Source organism: Dioszegia hungarica (genome assembly GCF_025882075.1).
Source record: "Dioszegia hungarica strain PDD-24b-2 chromosome Unknown MKK02contig_8, whole genome shotgun sequence".
Lineage (NCBI taxonomy): Eukaryota > Fungi > Basidiomycota > Tremellomycetes > Tremellales > Bulleribasidiaceae > Dioszegia > Dioszegia hungarica.
The window spans coordinates 3,894,757-3,909,025 of record NW_026515770.1 but is presented as its reverse complement, the minus strand read 5'-3'; the positions used below and the strand labels follow the sequence as shown (position 1 = coordinate 3,909,025).

At 56.5% G+C, this 14,269-nt stretch overlaps 5 protein-coding genes and 1 non-coding gene across 6 annotated transcripts; 5 read left to right on the top strand and 1 right to left on the bottom strand.

Annotated features, from left to right (window-relative positions):
• Positions 1-616: 616 nt before the first annotated feature.
• MKK02DRAFT_33702 (uncharacterized protein) lies at positions 617-3,563 on the top strand (the record flags this gene model as incomplete). Its single annotated transcript, XM_053088765.1, is given in 13 exon segments — positions 617-792; positions 906-961; positions 1,024-1,172; positions 1,305-1,416; positions 1,440-1,542; positions 1,592-1,708; positions 1,728-1,811; positions 1,864-1,935; positions 1,990-2,094; positions 2,140-2,660; positions 2,723-2,864; positions 2,932-3,198; positions 3,248-3,563. 13 exon segments carry the CDS (start codon positions 617-619, stop codon positions 3,561-3,563), a joined length of 2,220 nt encoding a protein of 739 aa, XP_052946303.1.
• Positions 3,564-5,394: 1,831 nt separating this feature from the next.
• MKK02DRAFT_45228 (uncharacterized protein) lies at positions 5,395-6,655 on the top strand (the record flags this gene model as incomplete). The annotated part of the gene is made up of 5 exons (XM_053093302.1): positions 5,395-5,474; positions 5,528-5,620; positions 5,693-5,791; positions 5,859-5,945; positions 5,995-6,655. The coding sequence occupies 5 exons, from the start codon at positions 5,395-5,397 to the stop codon at positions 6,653-6,655; spliced, it is 1,020 nt and encodes a 339-aa protein (XP_052946302.1).
• A 319-nt stretch (positions 6,656-6,974) lies between these two features.
• MKK02DRAFT_45227 (uncharacterized protein) lies at positions 6,975-10,361 on the top strand (the record flags this gene model as incomplete). The annotated part of the gene is made up of 5 exons (XM_053093301.1): positions 6,975-7,869; positions 7,913-8,203; positions 8,246-8,860; positions 8,903-10,169; positions 10,214-10,361. The coding sequence occupies 5 exons, from the start codon at positions 6,975-6,977 to the stop codon at positions 10,359-10,361; spliced, it is 3,216 nt and encodes a 1,071-aa protein (XP_052946301.1).
• Positions 10,362-10,781: 420 nt separating this feature from the next.
• Positions 10,782-11,889, top strand: MKK02DRAFT_45226 (CAP domain-containing protein; the record flags this gene model as incomplete). The annotated part of the gene is made up of 6 exons (XM_053093300.1): positions 10,782-11,323; positions 11,356-11,468; positions 11,511-11,614; positions 11,662-11,697; positions 11,750-11,762; positions 11,825-11,889. The coding sequence occupies 6 exons, from the start codon at positions 10,782-10,784 to the stop codon at positions 11,887-11,889; spliced, it is 873 nt and encodes a 290-aa protein (XP_052946300.1).
• Positions 11,890-11,939: 50 nt separating this feature from the next.
• MKK02DRAFT_45225 (uncharacterized protein) lies at positions 11,940-13,752 on the bottom strand (the record flags this gene model as incomplete). The annotated part of the gene is made up of 7 exons (XM_053093299.1): positions 11,940-12,050; positions 12,104-12,370; positions 12,418-12,537; positions 12,586-12,790; positions 12,823-13,208; positions 13,279-13,568; positions 13,623-13,752. The coding sequence occupies 7 exons, from the start codon at positions 13,750-13,752 to the stop codon at positions 11,940-11,942; spliced, it is 1,509 nt and encodes a 502-aa protein (XP_052946299.1).
• A 219-nt stretch (positions 13,753-13,971) lies between these two features.
• Positions 13,972-14,056, top strand: MKK02DRAFT_t54. The gene has a single exon. It is a non-coding gene; the product is annotated as a tRNA-Gly (tRNA).
• The last annotated feature ends 213 nt before the right edge of the window (positions 14,057-14,269 follow it).

Genomic DNA, 14,269 nt, shown 5'->3' with positions numbered 1-14,269 from the left:
CTTTTGCCCTGGGAGTCGGAGAGGGGCAAGGGAGAGATGGAATGTTCTTTTTGGCTTTCTGCTGCTCCCTCTGGTTCCGGATCTCCATTGTTAGATCTCCTCAACACTGCACCGGACGTACGAGCCCCCTAGTGCCTCTTCCCTATGGGCAGACAGGCTGTGAGGAGGAGGGAGGGGAGGGAGTGGCACCCTATAGAGAGTGGCGCCTGTAGGGTGTTCCTGCTTAGCGCTTCGCGGCTTCCGAGGACACACAGGCAGCGTGTATGAGCAGCGAGGAAGGGCTATAGGCGATCAATGATGGCGCGTGAACGTCTACCGTGGATGCACAAAGCGCGGACTAGGGGTTGCCCCGCACCTGCCACCTCACCCGCCACTCCGCCACATTCACTTCCGCCGGAAACTCTGGACTCTGGCCACTGTAGCCGGCCGACCCGCCTCATCTCTCTCCTTCTGTTCGTCTCTCGTCCATCCGCCTGGTCCTACTGCCTCTGAAGCTGGACGAACCTGGTAACGCTGCTCATGTTCATTGTTGAGCATTCTAGCTGTCACTCGCTCGGCGAGCTCCGAGACCGATATTCTGCTTCTCATCACCCGCACCTGGCGGTCAAGTCCCTTGATGTCCATCTCCACCTCAACACCATCGACTACAAGCAAACACGCCAAGCTCGAAACCCACTTACGCAACACTCGATGGGCTGGTCATACGTTCGAGGATCCAACGGGGTGGCCCATGCAGCCCTTGCCTCGGCCAAGCTTCCAGGATAAACCGAATTGCTCAAAATCTGGTCAAGAGTGAGTTGCACATCGGCGTGACAGCCCTGTTGTCATGGTCTCGTTCGCCTCTCCGGTGCGGCTAGACCTTCACTTGCGTGGACCAGCCAAGAATAGTCGGCTGACGTGTGCAGGTCGGGCGCATTACTCGACTCCGTACAGCCGTCCTCATCATACGCGGACACATCTCGTTTCGCGTCAAGGATCGCTCGATCCCCTCGCTCATACATCCTCGAGAGTGAATGCCAACAGGAAATGGCGCGCTGCAGCTTATAGCTGGTCAAGGAGCGCTGATAACTGCTCCCGTCGGTAGAATGACCTCCCCCACTTTGCAGCAATGGTATCTGCGCTTGGACCTCCTCTGCGCTCGGACCCTCTTTGAGATCGACAGATCTGGGTGCGTGTGTGGCGGAATCTGTGGGATGATGAAGTTGACGCGAATCTCACTGCGACCTCTTCCTTCCCTCATTCTTCCTCTCACCTGATTCTCTTACTTGCCCAGACAACTATCTGATCAATTCACCTCATACCAGCCACTCCCATTCCATTGTGACCTTACAGCTCCTTTAGGGATGAGCGTCAGCGGAAGTCGAAGCGGGGGACATGCCGAGGGGAGCAGCGGACCACGCAGTTCCTTGCCACAGAGTGAGTCTGATTGCTACCTTCAGCTCGCATCAAGCTGACCTACGCAGACTTCCCTTCCAGTAGCTCGCGTAGTCATCAGCAGAGTTCGGGGCCTAGCGAAATCAGGTCGATTATCCCCACAGTCGAGTCAGTTCCCCTGCCTACCTATGCTGTGATCGCACCAGCTGACTGACAGCTTGTCTGTCGATTCCGATGAGGAGGAGGAAGTGCCTGGAGCTCTACCGGGTAGCAGGAGGGTCCCGGCTAAACGAGTGCTCGAGCACGTCGTACTCGCCAGTTCTGACACGCCATCGTAGACGCTGACATTATAGCTATACGGAGCATACCGACAAGGAAGGAAGTGCAGCAGCCGTACATCAGAATGCAGGAGCTGGACGCCAGATTGAACTCATAGAGTGGGTCTCGGCTTACTCTCTGTACTATGTCATGCGATAGCTGATCTCTCAGTCTCAGCGGGGACGTGAGCTCGCAGGAGGATTCAAGGAGAGACACCAAGCGCAGGAGGATCGAGTATAGCAGGTATGTCCGCCGCGCAGCTCTCCCTTCCAGGCATTTCACTAGCTAACGGAGCAGTCCTGAGAGCGACTCTGAGCACGAGATCGTCTATGAAGGTTTCAAGCGTGGACTGGCTGGACGTACTGTGCAGGCAGGAGATCTCCCCCACTCCCGAGCAGGCGGGTGAGTCGCTTACTGGCTCCTTTCGCTCCGAGCTGACATGTCCAGCGCGTCAAGTTCGCGGAACGCCAAGGTCCCCCGGAGTAGGAGTAGCAGCACATCCACTGTAGACTCCCTGGTCATCACAAATAACGCCCCGAAGCGACCCCTCTCCACCTCACCCAAACGCTCCCCATCCTTCACACCCAAGCGCTCCCCCTCGTTCTCGCCTAAGCGCTCCTCTTCTCGGTCTCGTGAGTTAGCCTCTCACGATGGCTTCGACGGTCATCGACCTCGACCCAACGGAGACGACGGCGGCCCTGCACGTCGCCCAGGTCGCGGTACCACCCTCCACAGCGCAGGCTCCACATGGTCTCGCAGTGTGGCTGTCGATAAATGGAAGGCGTGGGTCCACCTGCACGTCCAGAAGGATTATATCAATCAGACCGCTACGATCAGGCCAGCGGCGGTCAACTTCGCCTTGGCTGTCATCAACGATATCACCAATCTCGACGCCATGAAGTATCGGTCGCTTCTCCACTCCGTTAACGGCCATCTGCACAGAAACAACTTGCGCTTCGTGTGGCCAGGTCATGTCCCTTTCTTCAACTCGGTCGACATCGTCACCGTTCGCAAGATGCTGGACACCGAGTATCTGCTCGTCGAGCACGGTACCCGCAACAACCCAGCTCCGTGCGATTGCTGCCAGCCACTTCTTCGGCGCCACTATACGGATACCCAGCTACAGGTCAAATGCCTGTCGGACCCGGTCGAGCGGGATGGCTGTTTGCACTGTGAGCAGACCAAGCAGTACTGCTCCGAGCGCATGGATGCGGCAAATGGGCGCTTTGTCTCGTCCAGGCTGTCACGGGTCAAGACGGAGCGCCAAGCAGCCGGTACCATGCTCGAGCTGGTCCGTCGTCTGGTGGGGCAGGCGGGTTATTTGAGCAGAGATGGCTGCCCGGAACAACTGCGCGGTGTGATGGGGACGGTCAAGCAGCTCCTTGTCGGGCCGGGGGGTATGCGAGCAGCGGAGGAGAGGTGGAAGGGGAAGAGGGCGAAGATTGGGAGTGAGAATAAGACGAGGATGGAGGATGGAGAGGCAGCGAGCTATAGGCCGATCCGAAGGTGAGTCTACTGTCATGCGTCCCTCTGGTGGATGAAGCTCATGTATCAGGTTGGACAGGGGAGAGAGACTCGTCTGGTCGTCCGCTTCCGACGTCCGCGCAGAGATCTCCGCCTTCGACGACCTGCTCAACATTCTCCGACGAACCAAGAACGCCTTGGCGGGTGAGGCGGCATACCTCGCTCGGTACGCAAACCGACCGGATGGCGTGCAGCGGACTCTCCACAACATCGTCACCGCCCTCGCCGTCGGATCCCCGCTTTTGCTGGCACAATCCAGGACGATCGATGCTCGGAGGGACCTGGGGCAGCCGGTGGATGAGGATGAGAAGGGGAACAGTCCTGTGCAGGATCGGATCAAGGTGTAGACAGGTACTGGGATCTGTGTAGGTGTATATAAGTGCTAAGATCCGTGTAGGGTATACTATTGCTGGAGGTGATCATATTGTATGTATGTTGCTCGTGTGCTGCGCTGACCCCGGTAACACTCTCAGAACACGCTGCATAGCTAATCCGAACCGCGCAAATCCCTACTCAGCCACGTCACGTTCTACAGCAGAACCCATCACCCGCTTCGCCTGGTTGACCTTCTCCCTCGCTTCGTGCAAGCGTTCCTGGCAGAATATCACAACACGACGCCTAGTCAAGAAGTTGGCCGTGTGATCACCATCAACGCTAGACGCATCGAGGTAGGTGAGGATTTCGACCGTTTCGGCCGCGTCTGCCATCTGATAGACGGATTCCTCGAGGGCGATGATGGCCTTGAGGAAGATTGCGTGGGCGGCCTGATTGGAGAATCTGCTAGCTCTAGTGTCGGCATGATCCTCGCGAGAGGAGGAGGAGGAAGTCGGAGATAAGCTGAGGTGTGAGTGTCATTCTTTCCGTCCGGCCGGTACGAGCAGCAAGAAGCTCACCTTGGAGCCGAGGCAGTATCATCGATGAGCTGGGTTGAGACTACGTGCTCAGCTATATGTCAGCTTGATCCTGTATCTGGATGGGCGAGCCTAGGACAGAGATACATACGAGCTGTGTCCGCCGTCAGGCCGACGGGCAAGTCCCTTGTTTTGGAGCGGAGGGGCGAAGGCATGATGCTGGTGCAGGTCTGTTTTCGGGGAGGTGAAGGTAATTGTGTTGTGAGCGCAAAGAGGAAATTTGTAAGTATTGCTGGTTCCAGTGTTGAGGTGGGAAGAGGAAGAAATATCCATCAGACTTTAGCATTGCGGACTATCAGAACATGATGGGGTGAGCGCCATGAAGGATGACCTGCTTGACCCCGTCTGCCCATCAAATCAAGTCGTACGAGGCAAAGAGGTATTTGTCACTTAAAAGCAGGGTCAGCCATATCCTCAGCTTCTCTCATATGGATGACCATCAACCGAAAGCTTAAAGCCCCAGTATCAGCACATCAGTGGCGCTGTGCATGTGTGGGTCACTGAGTGTGTGGCATCTCAGGGGAAAATACTGCTCGCGCCAGAATACGACAAGCTGTCATCCTACCAGTCCAGATATGTCTCAGTATCTTCTGCAATCAGCATCGAGCCATCGTCTTCGAGCTGTTTGGGCAACTGGCATGGGATCCGGCCGCTGAAAGCTGTAGGAAGCTATAGCTGAGGACTTGAAACCATCCTATTCCATCTGAAACAGCTTACGTCACCGTGTCACTGGGTCCCCTTCCGACGGAAGCTGGAGCCAGTTTTGGCGCTGAGGAGGCTCGAGGCGCTCTGAACATCAACCTTCCACACAATCCCCATCAAGGACCCCAGTTCTGTCCTCGCTTACTTCCATCGCCTGCGCTAAGCATTAAATCAAGTCTACATCGGGCTAGTATGGATGCGAGGCTACAAGGATGCCCGTTCTGGGTGGGGAAGTGGGGGCAAGCGAGAGGGGATCGGCGCGGGGATATGTCTGTTCCGGCATGCCCCCCGTCTTCTTACCTTTCTCGATACTGATCATACCCCGAGACTCACTGCTACTTCTCATACTCCTACTTCAATTACATAGTAACAATCAGCACTCTCCCTTTAATGCCTTAGCAGCAAAGGACATCAACAAGGAAGACGATCAGACCGAAATTTATTGTGATTCCTTCCTCATTCACCGCGACCTAGAGCTGATTCGTTAGGCCTACTGCTAGAAAGCTAAACCATCATCAGCAACATCAATATCGTACCTCTGAGCAAAGAGCTAGCTCCAGTCGACATGGCTGCTAACTTCCCACCGCCCTCCGCTCCTGCTCAGGCGGGAAGGGTGTACGGAGGTCCCCAAGAGAAGGAGGCCGAGTGAGTCTTGTTTGAGCTCTTTCCCTTCAGCTGGCTGTAGCTAACCTGTTCAGAGCTTCCATCAGCAGTATCTCTGCTTCTCAAGACGCGGTCGAAGCAGCAGTGTCAGGCGATCGCCCGCAGAAGAGACGAGAGAAAGGAAAGAAGTGAGTTACAATCTGCATTGGAACTCTTCTCCTTATGCCCTAGCTTGCGATGAGTCCAGCTGACATGAGTAGAAGGGAGCAGAGCAAGGAAGACGAGGGGAGCAAGGAAGGGAGGAGGAGCAAGGACGATAAGAAGAGGTCTCGAAATGAGGCCAAGCTGGGCGAAGGAAGGTGAGCAGACCTGTTTTCACCCTTCCTCCATCTTCTGTACGCATGTGAGCAGATGCTGATTTACCAGTACATCGAGCAAACGCCAGCGCAAGCCCAGGAGCCCATCCGTCCAGTTCTTGGAAGCGCCCCCTCGTCAGCCTGTGCCTACGGTTGAGTGAGTTGCATCAACCATCCTGTCCGTCCATGCCGTGCTGACAGGGCAGCTTGACGAACATCGATAGCGATGACGACAACGATTCGGAACCAGCTCTTCCCGCCGACCTGCCCTTCCCCCACTCGCACGGCAATTCTTCCCCTTCCCCTGCTCCGCCGACCTTCGGGTATACTCCTGCACGGTCCGGCTCCTCCAACGCATCTTCGGGCCAGGCTGCGGAACATGCGCCAAGCGAACTGCCCTGGCAGCCCAGCCCCACTGTCGTGCGTTCTTGGATCGATCAATACACCACGAGATCGCGGAACGGCAGGATCGACGTTCACGCCGGTCTCGAGTGGACCTTGATCACGAGCGACAACGTCCTCGACATCAAGGCCATGAAGCATCAATGGCTCCTTCGAGCAATCCGGGACGAGCTTTATCGGCTTCACGGCGCAAACGTCGACATCAGGTGGTCCTTCGACGGAAGGGAGGTGGTCTGTCTGGCGGGAGACACTTTCACGGCGGTCCAAGACCTGCTCGGCATGGGGGGCGGGTACGGGGAGTATGCGGAGGCGGGAGCGTGCGCTCAGTGCAGCAGTGGGGAGAACGGGGAGTACATCAGTCACTTGGCTGTCAAGTGCGTGGCGGACCGTGAAGGGGATAAGGAGTGTTTCCCTTGTCGTGCCTTGGGCAAAAAATGTGGCGGGGTGTTGAGACCGGAGAATTAGCGAGGTGGGAAAGGCTGTGGGATATCATGTAGGAACCATCGTGGCTGTGTAGGTAGTGTCGTTATCTCCTCCGATCCTGGAGATCTGGATTCTATATTCTATGCAATGTACATATAACGAGCTCTCTGGTCGCCCACCAGATAGAGTAGTTGAGCTGAGATGAGAGATGGCCGTCAAGCTTCAAAGCTTCAAGCTTCGAGGCCAGCAGATTCGCCACCTGCACCGTTACGTCACTGCCAGTTGCCATTGACTTTGCAGCGCAGTTACTGGTGACCTTTGATTAACGTTTGACCTTTGCATCTCTCCATCTCAGTACAAAATGAGACACATACTCACGGCAGTGCTGAGCCTGGTGCTCTCTTCGAATGCACTGGCGTCGCAACAACATCTCCACGCCCCCTTTGAGCCAACCGGGAGCATCACGCCGAGCCCATCCGACTCCTCCCCCTACCCTCTATCGGAAACGATCGTATCCATCCTCTCGGCCTCGAAGGAGCACACCATCCTTCTGCATCTCTTGCAGCGCTCCAAATGCATACCCATGCTGGCGCATATCGGTAACGCCACCCTGTTCGCGCCGACGGACAAGGCATGGAACGATTGGGCGGATGCGCACCGACCGTCGGACCCAGAGGGCCTTTATCTCGACTGGCTAGGCCCTACGGGCTTACAGGAGTGGATGGTGACAGAGGAAGAGACGGTCGTGGGGCGGATAGCGGCGGGCCTACCAGCAGATGTGGACAACCAGAATTGGGCACTGCGGCAGCATCTGCTGTACCACATGCTTAACTATACGCTTTCGCCCTCGGACTTTGACTCCTCGGACCAGAGCAACATCACAACGCATACAACACTCCTCTTTCCGCTAGCAGAAGAGCCGTCTCATCCTCGGGTCCCGCCACCGGGAGCACCATGGCTTCCGCGAGGCGGAGATGGGATGCTAGGGAAGCACGGGCAAAGATTGCGCTTTGCCCGCGCAGGCAGCGATGAGGGGGCCGCGCGGGGCAAAGTTGGCGGGGACTGGAAAGGACAAGGGGGATTGGAGGTATGGGATGGGAGCGGATGGGGCGAGAGAGATGGCAATGAGACACATCTGGACTTTGGGGCTGGGAAGGAGGACAGGAAGGACAAGGCGAGAATACGAGGAGCCAGGTGGGGAACCAACGGAGTCGTGGTGGGAATCGAGGGCGTACTGAACACTCCTCCATCTATCGGTGAGTCATTGAAGGGCTGTCCGTGGCTTGACTGACTGTCCAGAAACTATTATCAGGACAGATCCCGCTCTCTCCTACCTCAGCAGACTACTTCATCCCGCGGAAACGCTACCTTCTCCGCTACCTGCAAATTTATCGACTTCTGAGCACTTGACGCTTTTCGCTCCTTCGAATGCAGCTTTCGATTCTGCATTTGACGATGTCGAGAAGCGGTATTTGGAGGGAGAGTTTGGCGAGGAAGGAGTTGCAAGGGTGCTCGGCGGCGGTGTAGTCACGGGCCTAGGCAAGGGTGGTGTGGGCTGGAGAGACTACTGGAGCAGGGACGGAGAAACAGGTGAGGCCATCTTCCGGGCAAAAAGACTGTGTTGACGATCAGTCGGAGCTGTATCAGGTGATGAGCTCAAAATCGAAACAGCTTCAAACGGCAACCTCGTCGTGAATGGTACCGAGGCCGAAGTAGCCGACATCTTCGCCTCAAACGGTGTCATCCACATCATGCCCTCTCTGATCGTTCCCGCCAACTTCACACTTCTCAACAGCGCCGAAAAGGTCCTCCTCTCCAATAACGCCACTCGTTTCGTCTCCCTGCTCCGGACCGCCAACCTCTCAAATACGTACGCCGGGGTGCACGGGTCGGCGGCGGATCAGCCATGGACGATCCTCGCGCCTACGGATGACGTCCTGAACAAGATGGAGCGGTGGGGAGGCGGAGGTCCCCCTCTGCCTGGTATAGGAGGTCTTATCGGCGACGCTGCAGGGTCTCCACTCGCGGAGCTCCTTAAATACCACATCATCCCTGGGCGGCTACTTCCTGATGATATCAAGGACGGGATGTTGATCGGCACGGAGCTGCAGCCTGCCTCGCTCTCAGGTGGAAGGCAACGCATGAGGGTTGAGCTGTCGGATCGCTTTGACCGGCACAGAACCGGCTGGGATGCGGTGGACACGGGAGGGATCAGATTTGACGGTGCTACAGTGCTGGGCAAGCCAGGTGAGTTGATATAAAAATTGCGGCTTCTCAGCTGACATCCAGTCAAAAGCGGCAAGAGCGTTATCTATCTCATATCCTCCCTCCTTTCCCCACCCGAGGACGTGCTCCAGACCGCTGTCGCCGACCTCCAGCTCTCGACCTTCATCGCCGCCGTCTACGCTGCGGACCTCAGCCGTACCGTCAAGAACATCCCGGCCACCACCTTCTTCATCCCTCGTAATCGCGCCTTCTCCTCTTTGGGCCTCACTATGCGGTACCTACTCTCTGCGGAAGGCAAGGACGAGCTGCGAAAGGTTGTCAAATACCACGCTGTTGACGCAGTCGTCTATACGGAGGATATTGAGGACGGGCGGGAGACCTACAAAACGCTTCATGGCGGCGACGTCGTCCTAGAGCGGACAAAGGGGAGGAACTACACCATCTCACTGCAGAGCCCGAGTAAGTGGGCGGGGCACGACTCGGGCGACACCCTGCCCGCCAACGGCGAGATCAGACATGCAACCGTCACACACGCCGACGCGCTCACATCCTCCGGCGCCATCCACACCATCGATTCGGTCGTCATGCCCGCCGACGTGCAGATCACAATCGGCAAGCTCATCAGGGGGAGCAAGCAGAGCACAATGGTGGATCTGATGGGGAAGGCGGGACTGGATTGGATCCTGGAGGGAAGAGAGCCAAGCTCGGACGAGCTGCATCACGCTCGGCTCACCGGAATCGTCGAGGCGTGGAACAACGACACGGCTTCCACGCCCGATCTCGAAACGCTCGCACTTCCGGGTTACACCGTTCTTTGCCCCACCGACAAGGCGTTCAGTCGGATCAACATGACGCAGTATCTCGAGGATCCGGAGGCTCTCGCCAATCTGCTCAAGCTCCACATCATCCCCACTCAGCCATCTACTCCCCGGACAGACTCCCGACACCTTCCTGCGTCTCCTCCGCGCGATGGCAGCCCACTCTCGCTCGCCGACGACCTGGTCTTCCAGACCCTGTTGTCTGCCTCCAGCAAATATGGCGATGTCGCATTTCGGGCAACCGGTGACAACAGCTTTCTTGTTGGCATTAGGAATGCGCGAAGCGGGAATGGGAATGACGCCGCCAGGCTGGGTCAGGGCGGCAGGGCTAGTGTCCGGTGGCGGAAGAGTCATCGGGATGGGCTGGAGGCTCAACGAAAGGGCAAGACTGGCGGGGCGGTAGATATCGGATCAAACGGGGACGTGCTATCGCGAGGAGGCATGACTGTGGGTGGAGGAGTCATCCTTGTGGATGCGGTGCTGGAGCCATACGAGCCCAGTTGGCTGTCTCAGTAAGTTCTCGACCTCTTTCCGAAAGCTCAAGCTGACAGCATAGGTGGGGATGGCTCATACTCGGTATCAGCGGGGTCACTGTCATCGTCCTCATCACGGTCTTTACGTTTGGCTGGTGGTGGATTGCTAGGAAGAAGGCGGAGCGGGAGGAGGAGGGGTATGAGCCACTCGAGGGGGAAGAGGAGGAGTAGTGAACGTGGGGGAGGGGAGCCTTTGATGGGCGAGGGGTGATCGACAAGGGAGAAGCAGGGTGCCGGGGCGGGCTGACCCATTTCGGCCGAGAACTGGCCTCTGGTCTTCGGTCAGCTTCTGGATAGCATAGACTAGATTCCATCTGTATGTTTCAGTATCGTTGTAGATCTCTGACACGCATGTATTCGTAACTCTGGACACCTCTGAAACGCAGGGAAACGTGTCGCATCCCTTGCATGAGACATGGAGGCTTTGAGGGGTGTCAAAGGATGCATGTTTTATCCGGATGTCGCGCATGTCGCGCAAAGTAGACTGCCCCCTCCGAGCTTTCAGTGTCTACCATCCACTTGATAGACATCTGGCATGTCCCCGACGGCGATCGTACGCGTTCAGCAGCAACTTCGAGCGATCCAAGCATTATGCTCAAAAATTTGGTCCAGTCCTGGCTTGCCTTGGGGATTATAGCGGAGATGGTATTATCCGCTCCAGCGGGCCCAACAGGTAGACCACAAGGCGCCCCAATCCTTATCCAGAGTGGCAACAACAGAACGAGGCACTTTGCCCTCGGAGGCGCGCTCATATCCTTCGATCCTGCGGGCAACGCCACATCTTCGAGCGAAGTTAGCAGCACCACGCCAGCTCAATCATCGTCGACGAGACCGAACGGAGCTGAACTGATCGCTGTTGAGGTCTCGGAAGTGGTAGACGGCAGTATACTGGTGCAGTACTACCAAGAGAAGAACAGTCGCGCTCCATCTACGGCTTACCAGACACCGCCTCCCGCGCCACCGGCTGCTCAACCCTCGCTGACTCATGCTCTACCTCCGACGGACGAGGCTGGGAAGTGGGTGGATCTGCATAACCGAGCGAGGGAGCTGTTCGGGGCGGGCAAGCTAGAGTGGCGGGATGACCTGGTAGCGAGGGCCAAAGCTAACGCGGATTTGTGCACGGGCGATCATTCGTAAGTGACGTTGGCTTTTGAGCTGACAATAGAAACGCTGGAGAGAACATAGCAGCGCAGAGTGGGAGCTTGACACCTGAGTTGACTGTCGAGTGGTGGATGGCAGAAGAGGTGTTCTACGACTGGTCAACGCCTGGGTTTGAGGGTGAGTGCATGGCTCAGCGCAGAGGAGGGCTAATGTCCGTAGATAAGACTGGTCATTTCACTCAGGCGGTGTGGAAGAACTCGAGATTTGTCGGATGCTATACCACGAAGTGCAATCCTGGAACAGTCTTTGAGGCATCGTATGGGGTTAGCCGCCATAATCTGGGCTGGCGTGCGGTTGCTGACGAAAGCAGGTCAGCTATCAGTCGACGTGTGAATATGACCCAGTCGTAAGTTCAGTCTTGCCCAAGTGGGTACGCAAGAAGACCGCTGACTGTGTAGGGGAACTATGTCAGTAAGTACGGCTAAGCCGAGCCTCTCAGATCACCATTGGATTACAGTCAAGCTGACCAGCAGATCCAGGGGAGTTCGCCAAGAACGTCGGGAAGAGGGAGTCTGGCATTGCGCCGTGGCGACCATGAGGGAGATGATCTGCCGGACGCCGAGCGCACCCTCATGCATGCCATAACCCTCACTGACCTTCCAACCTACTCATGTACACCTGCTTGGCTATCTTGACGGCTTCGTCAACCTTGTCTGTAGCAAGACCGACAGCGACCGCCGAATCAAGCTTTCCTCCACCCTGACAAAATCAACGTATACCCTTGATGATGAAGCAAATCACTGATGGCTCACCTTTCCTCCCACCACAGCTGAGACCTCCGCCATCCAGCTCCGGGCATCCGAGATTTTCTTGTCCAGGACGTCTCTCGGCACAAAGTTGGCGTGTGCGCCTCTGCCGCCCTCGACGTTTGGGCCAAAGACATAAGTTGCCTTACCGAGAGCTTTGCCCGCAGTTGCCGCCGCAGAGAGGATCTTGGCGTCCCCATCGACGTCAAAGGTGCCGACGTAGACGGCTTCGTTGGTATTTGCGGCGAAAAAGCCCTTGACCTCATCTTGGATCTGCACTGTGAGCAGAAGGCCGGTATCGGATCCAAGAAGGCACGTACCATCTGTCGATCTGACGAAGCTTTAGCCTTCTGCACCTCCGCCACTGCCTTCTGCAGCTCTTGAAGCTCCACTGCCAGCTCGCTCCGCCGAATGAGTGAGATATCGCTCTTTGCGAGATCCTATAGGAGTCAGTGTTGCCGACCAGAGGTATCAAGCAGATAACTCACAGATGTCGCGAGTTTCATCGCTGCAGCTTTGTCCTTTGCTTCCATCCTGGCGATGCTGGCCAACCTGAGCCTAAAGCCATCTGCCCACACTGTCGCACATCTGGCAACATCGCCGGTGACAGCGGAGATTCGGCGCACACCCTTCACGCCAGAGCCTTGACCGGTGACGATGAGTTGCGCGATGCTTTCGGTGTTCTCGATGTGGCTGCAATCAGCCTGTCTCTTGCCTCGACTCACGTTCCGCAGCACAGCTCAATGCTAGTCGACGGCCACTTGCGGTCCCCCTGGACTACCGCCGCGGACTCGACCGGGATGCCGATGGACACCACCCGGACTGGGTCTGGGTAGGTCTCACCCGACACAGACTCCATGCCAGGGATCTGCTGCGCCTCTTTCAACGGAATCTCCTCGGCAAATACTGCCGCTGCTCGTTGAATCCACTCATTGCAGATGTTCTCGATCTTGGCGAGGTCATCTAGCGCGATCGCCTTATCGTGGGAGAAGTCGAGACGGATCTTGAGCGGAGTGACGAGGGAGCCCTTCGCTTTCGACCTGGGGACCGAGAACCTCTCGAAGTGCCGAGAAGAGGATGTGGGTTCCGGTGTGATTGATGCGGATAGGTCCTCGGCGAGTCTATCAAAATCAGCTACATGCCATGGACCCGCCGCGGATCTGCCTCGGATAAGTACCCACCTTATCATAGCTGGCTTTGACCTCATCTCCGATTTTGAGGTCGCCGTTCTTCATGCTCCCCACATGCAGGATATACCCCTCGTACACCTGCACATTCTCCACCTCGAAACTCGCCGTCTCTTCGATAGATAACGAACCAGTGTCCCATTCCTGGCCGCCCGCTCCGGCGTAGAAGTTGGTCTTGTCGAGGATGACACCAAAGGATACGCCGGCGGGGACTTCACTGGTCGACATGAAGAACTTGGAGTCATGGTAGATGGACTTGACGGTGGCCTTGATATCGGCAGTTGCTGCGATAGTCAGCGACAAACCTATATGCGTGTCCTCAGATGGCTTGAGCTTACAGTACTTGAAGGAGTCGTCCGTCTTCGCCAGTGAGGCCTTCAACAGCGTGACATCTTCCGCATTCAACTTCACTCCAGCGCTTGCCGCTTGCTGGATGTCATCTGTCTTTGATTGCACGTGAGCCGACATTGTGTGACCTCTGGCCAATATGCTGAGTTAGTGAGAGACAATGCGGCAGTTGGACCCGTTGACCAGACGTAAAGACATGGCATCGGCTCCTTTGTTGCTGGTTGACAATGGGGTGCAGGTGGTGAAAGCTTAAAGGATGGGTAGATCTGGTGCGTTGAAGGTAGATCGAGGAGACGTCACATCGCGGTTATATTTGTAAAAGACAGCCTCAAACCAACAACACCGTTGGTGAAACGGTATCATGCATCCTTGCCATTAAACAGGTTTATTGGATGCGGCAAGGGTTCGACTCCCTTACGGTGTATATCTTTTTGTCCCCGTAGCTTCCGCCCGGCGCGGTAGTCGCGTCGCGTTCCACTTTGTGCGACTCTTCTTTTTTACTTCTCCCTCGGATCTTTCCCCTGTTAGATTTGCGCTTTCAGCAGCAGAAGGAGAGTGTAGTCCGCAGCTGTCTGCGCCCCAGCCGCCTGGACCAAGCTTCCAAAAATCCACCGCTGGCAACCTTATGTCTGGTCTG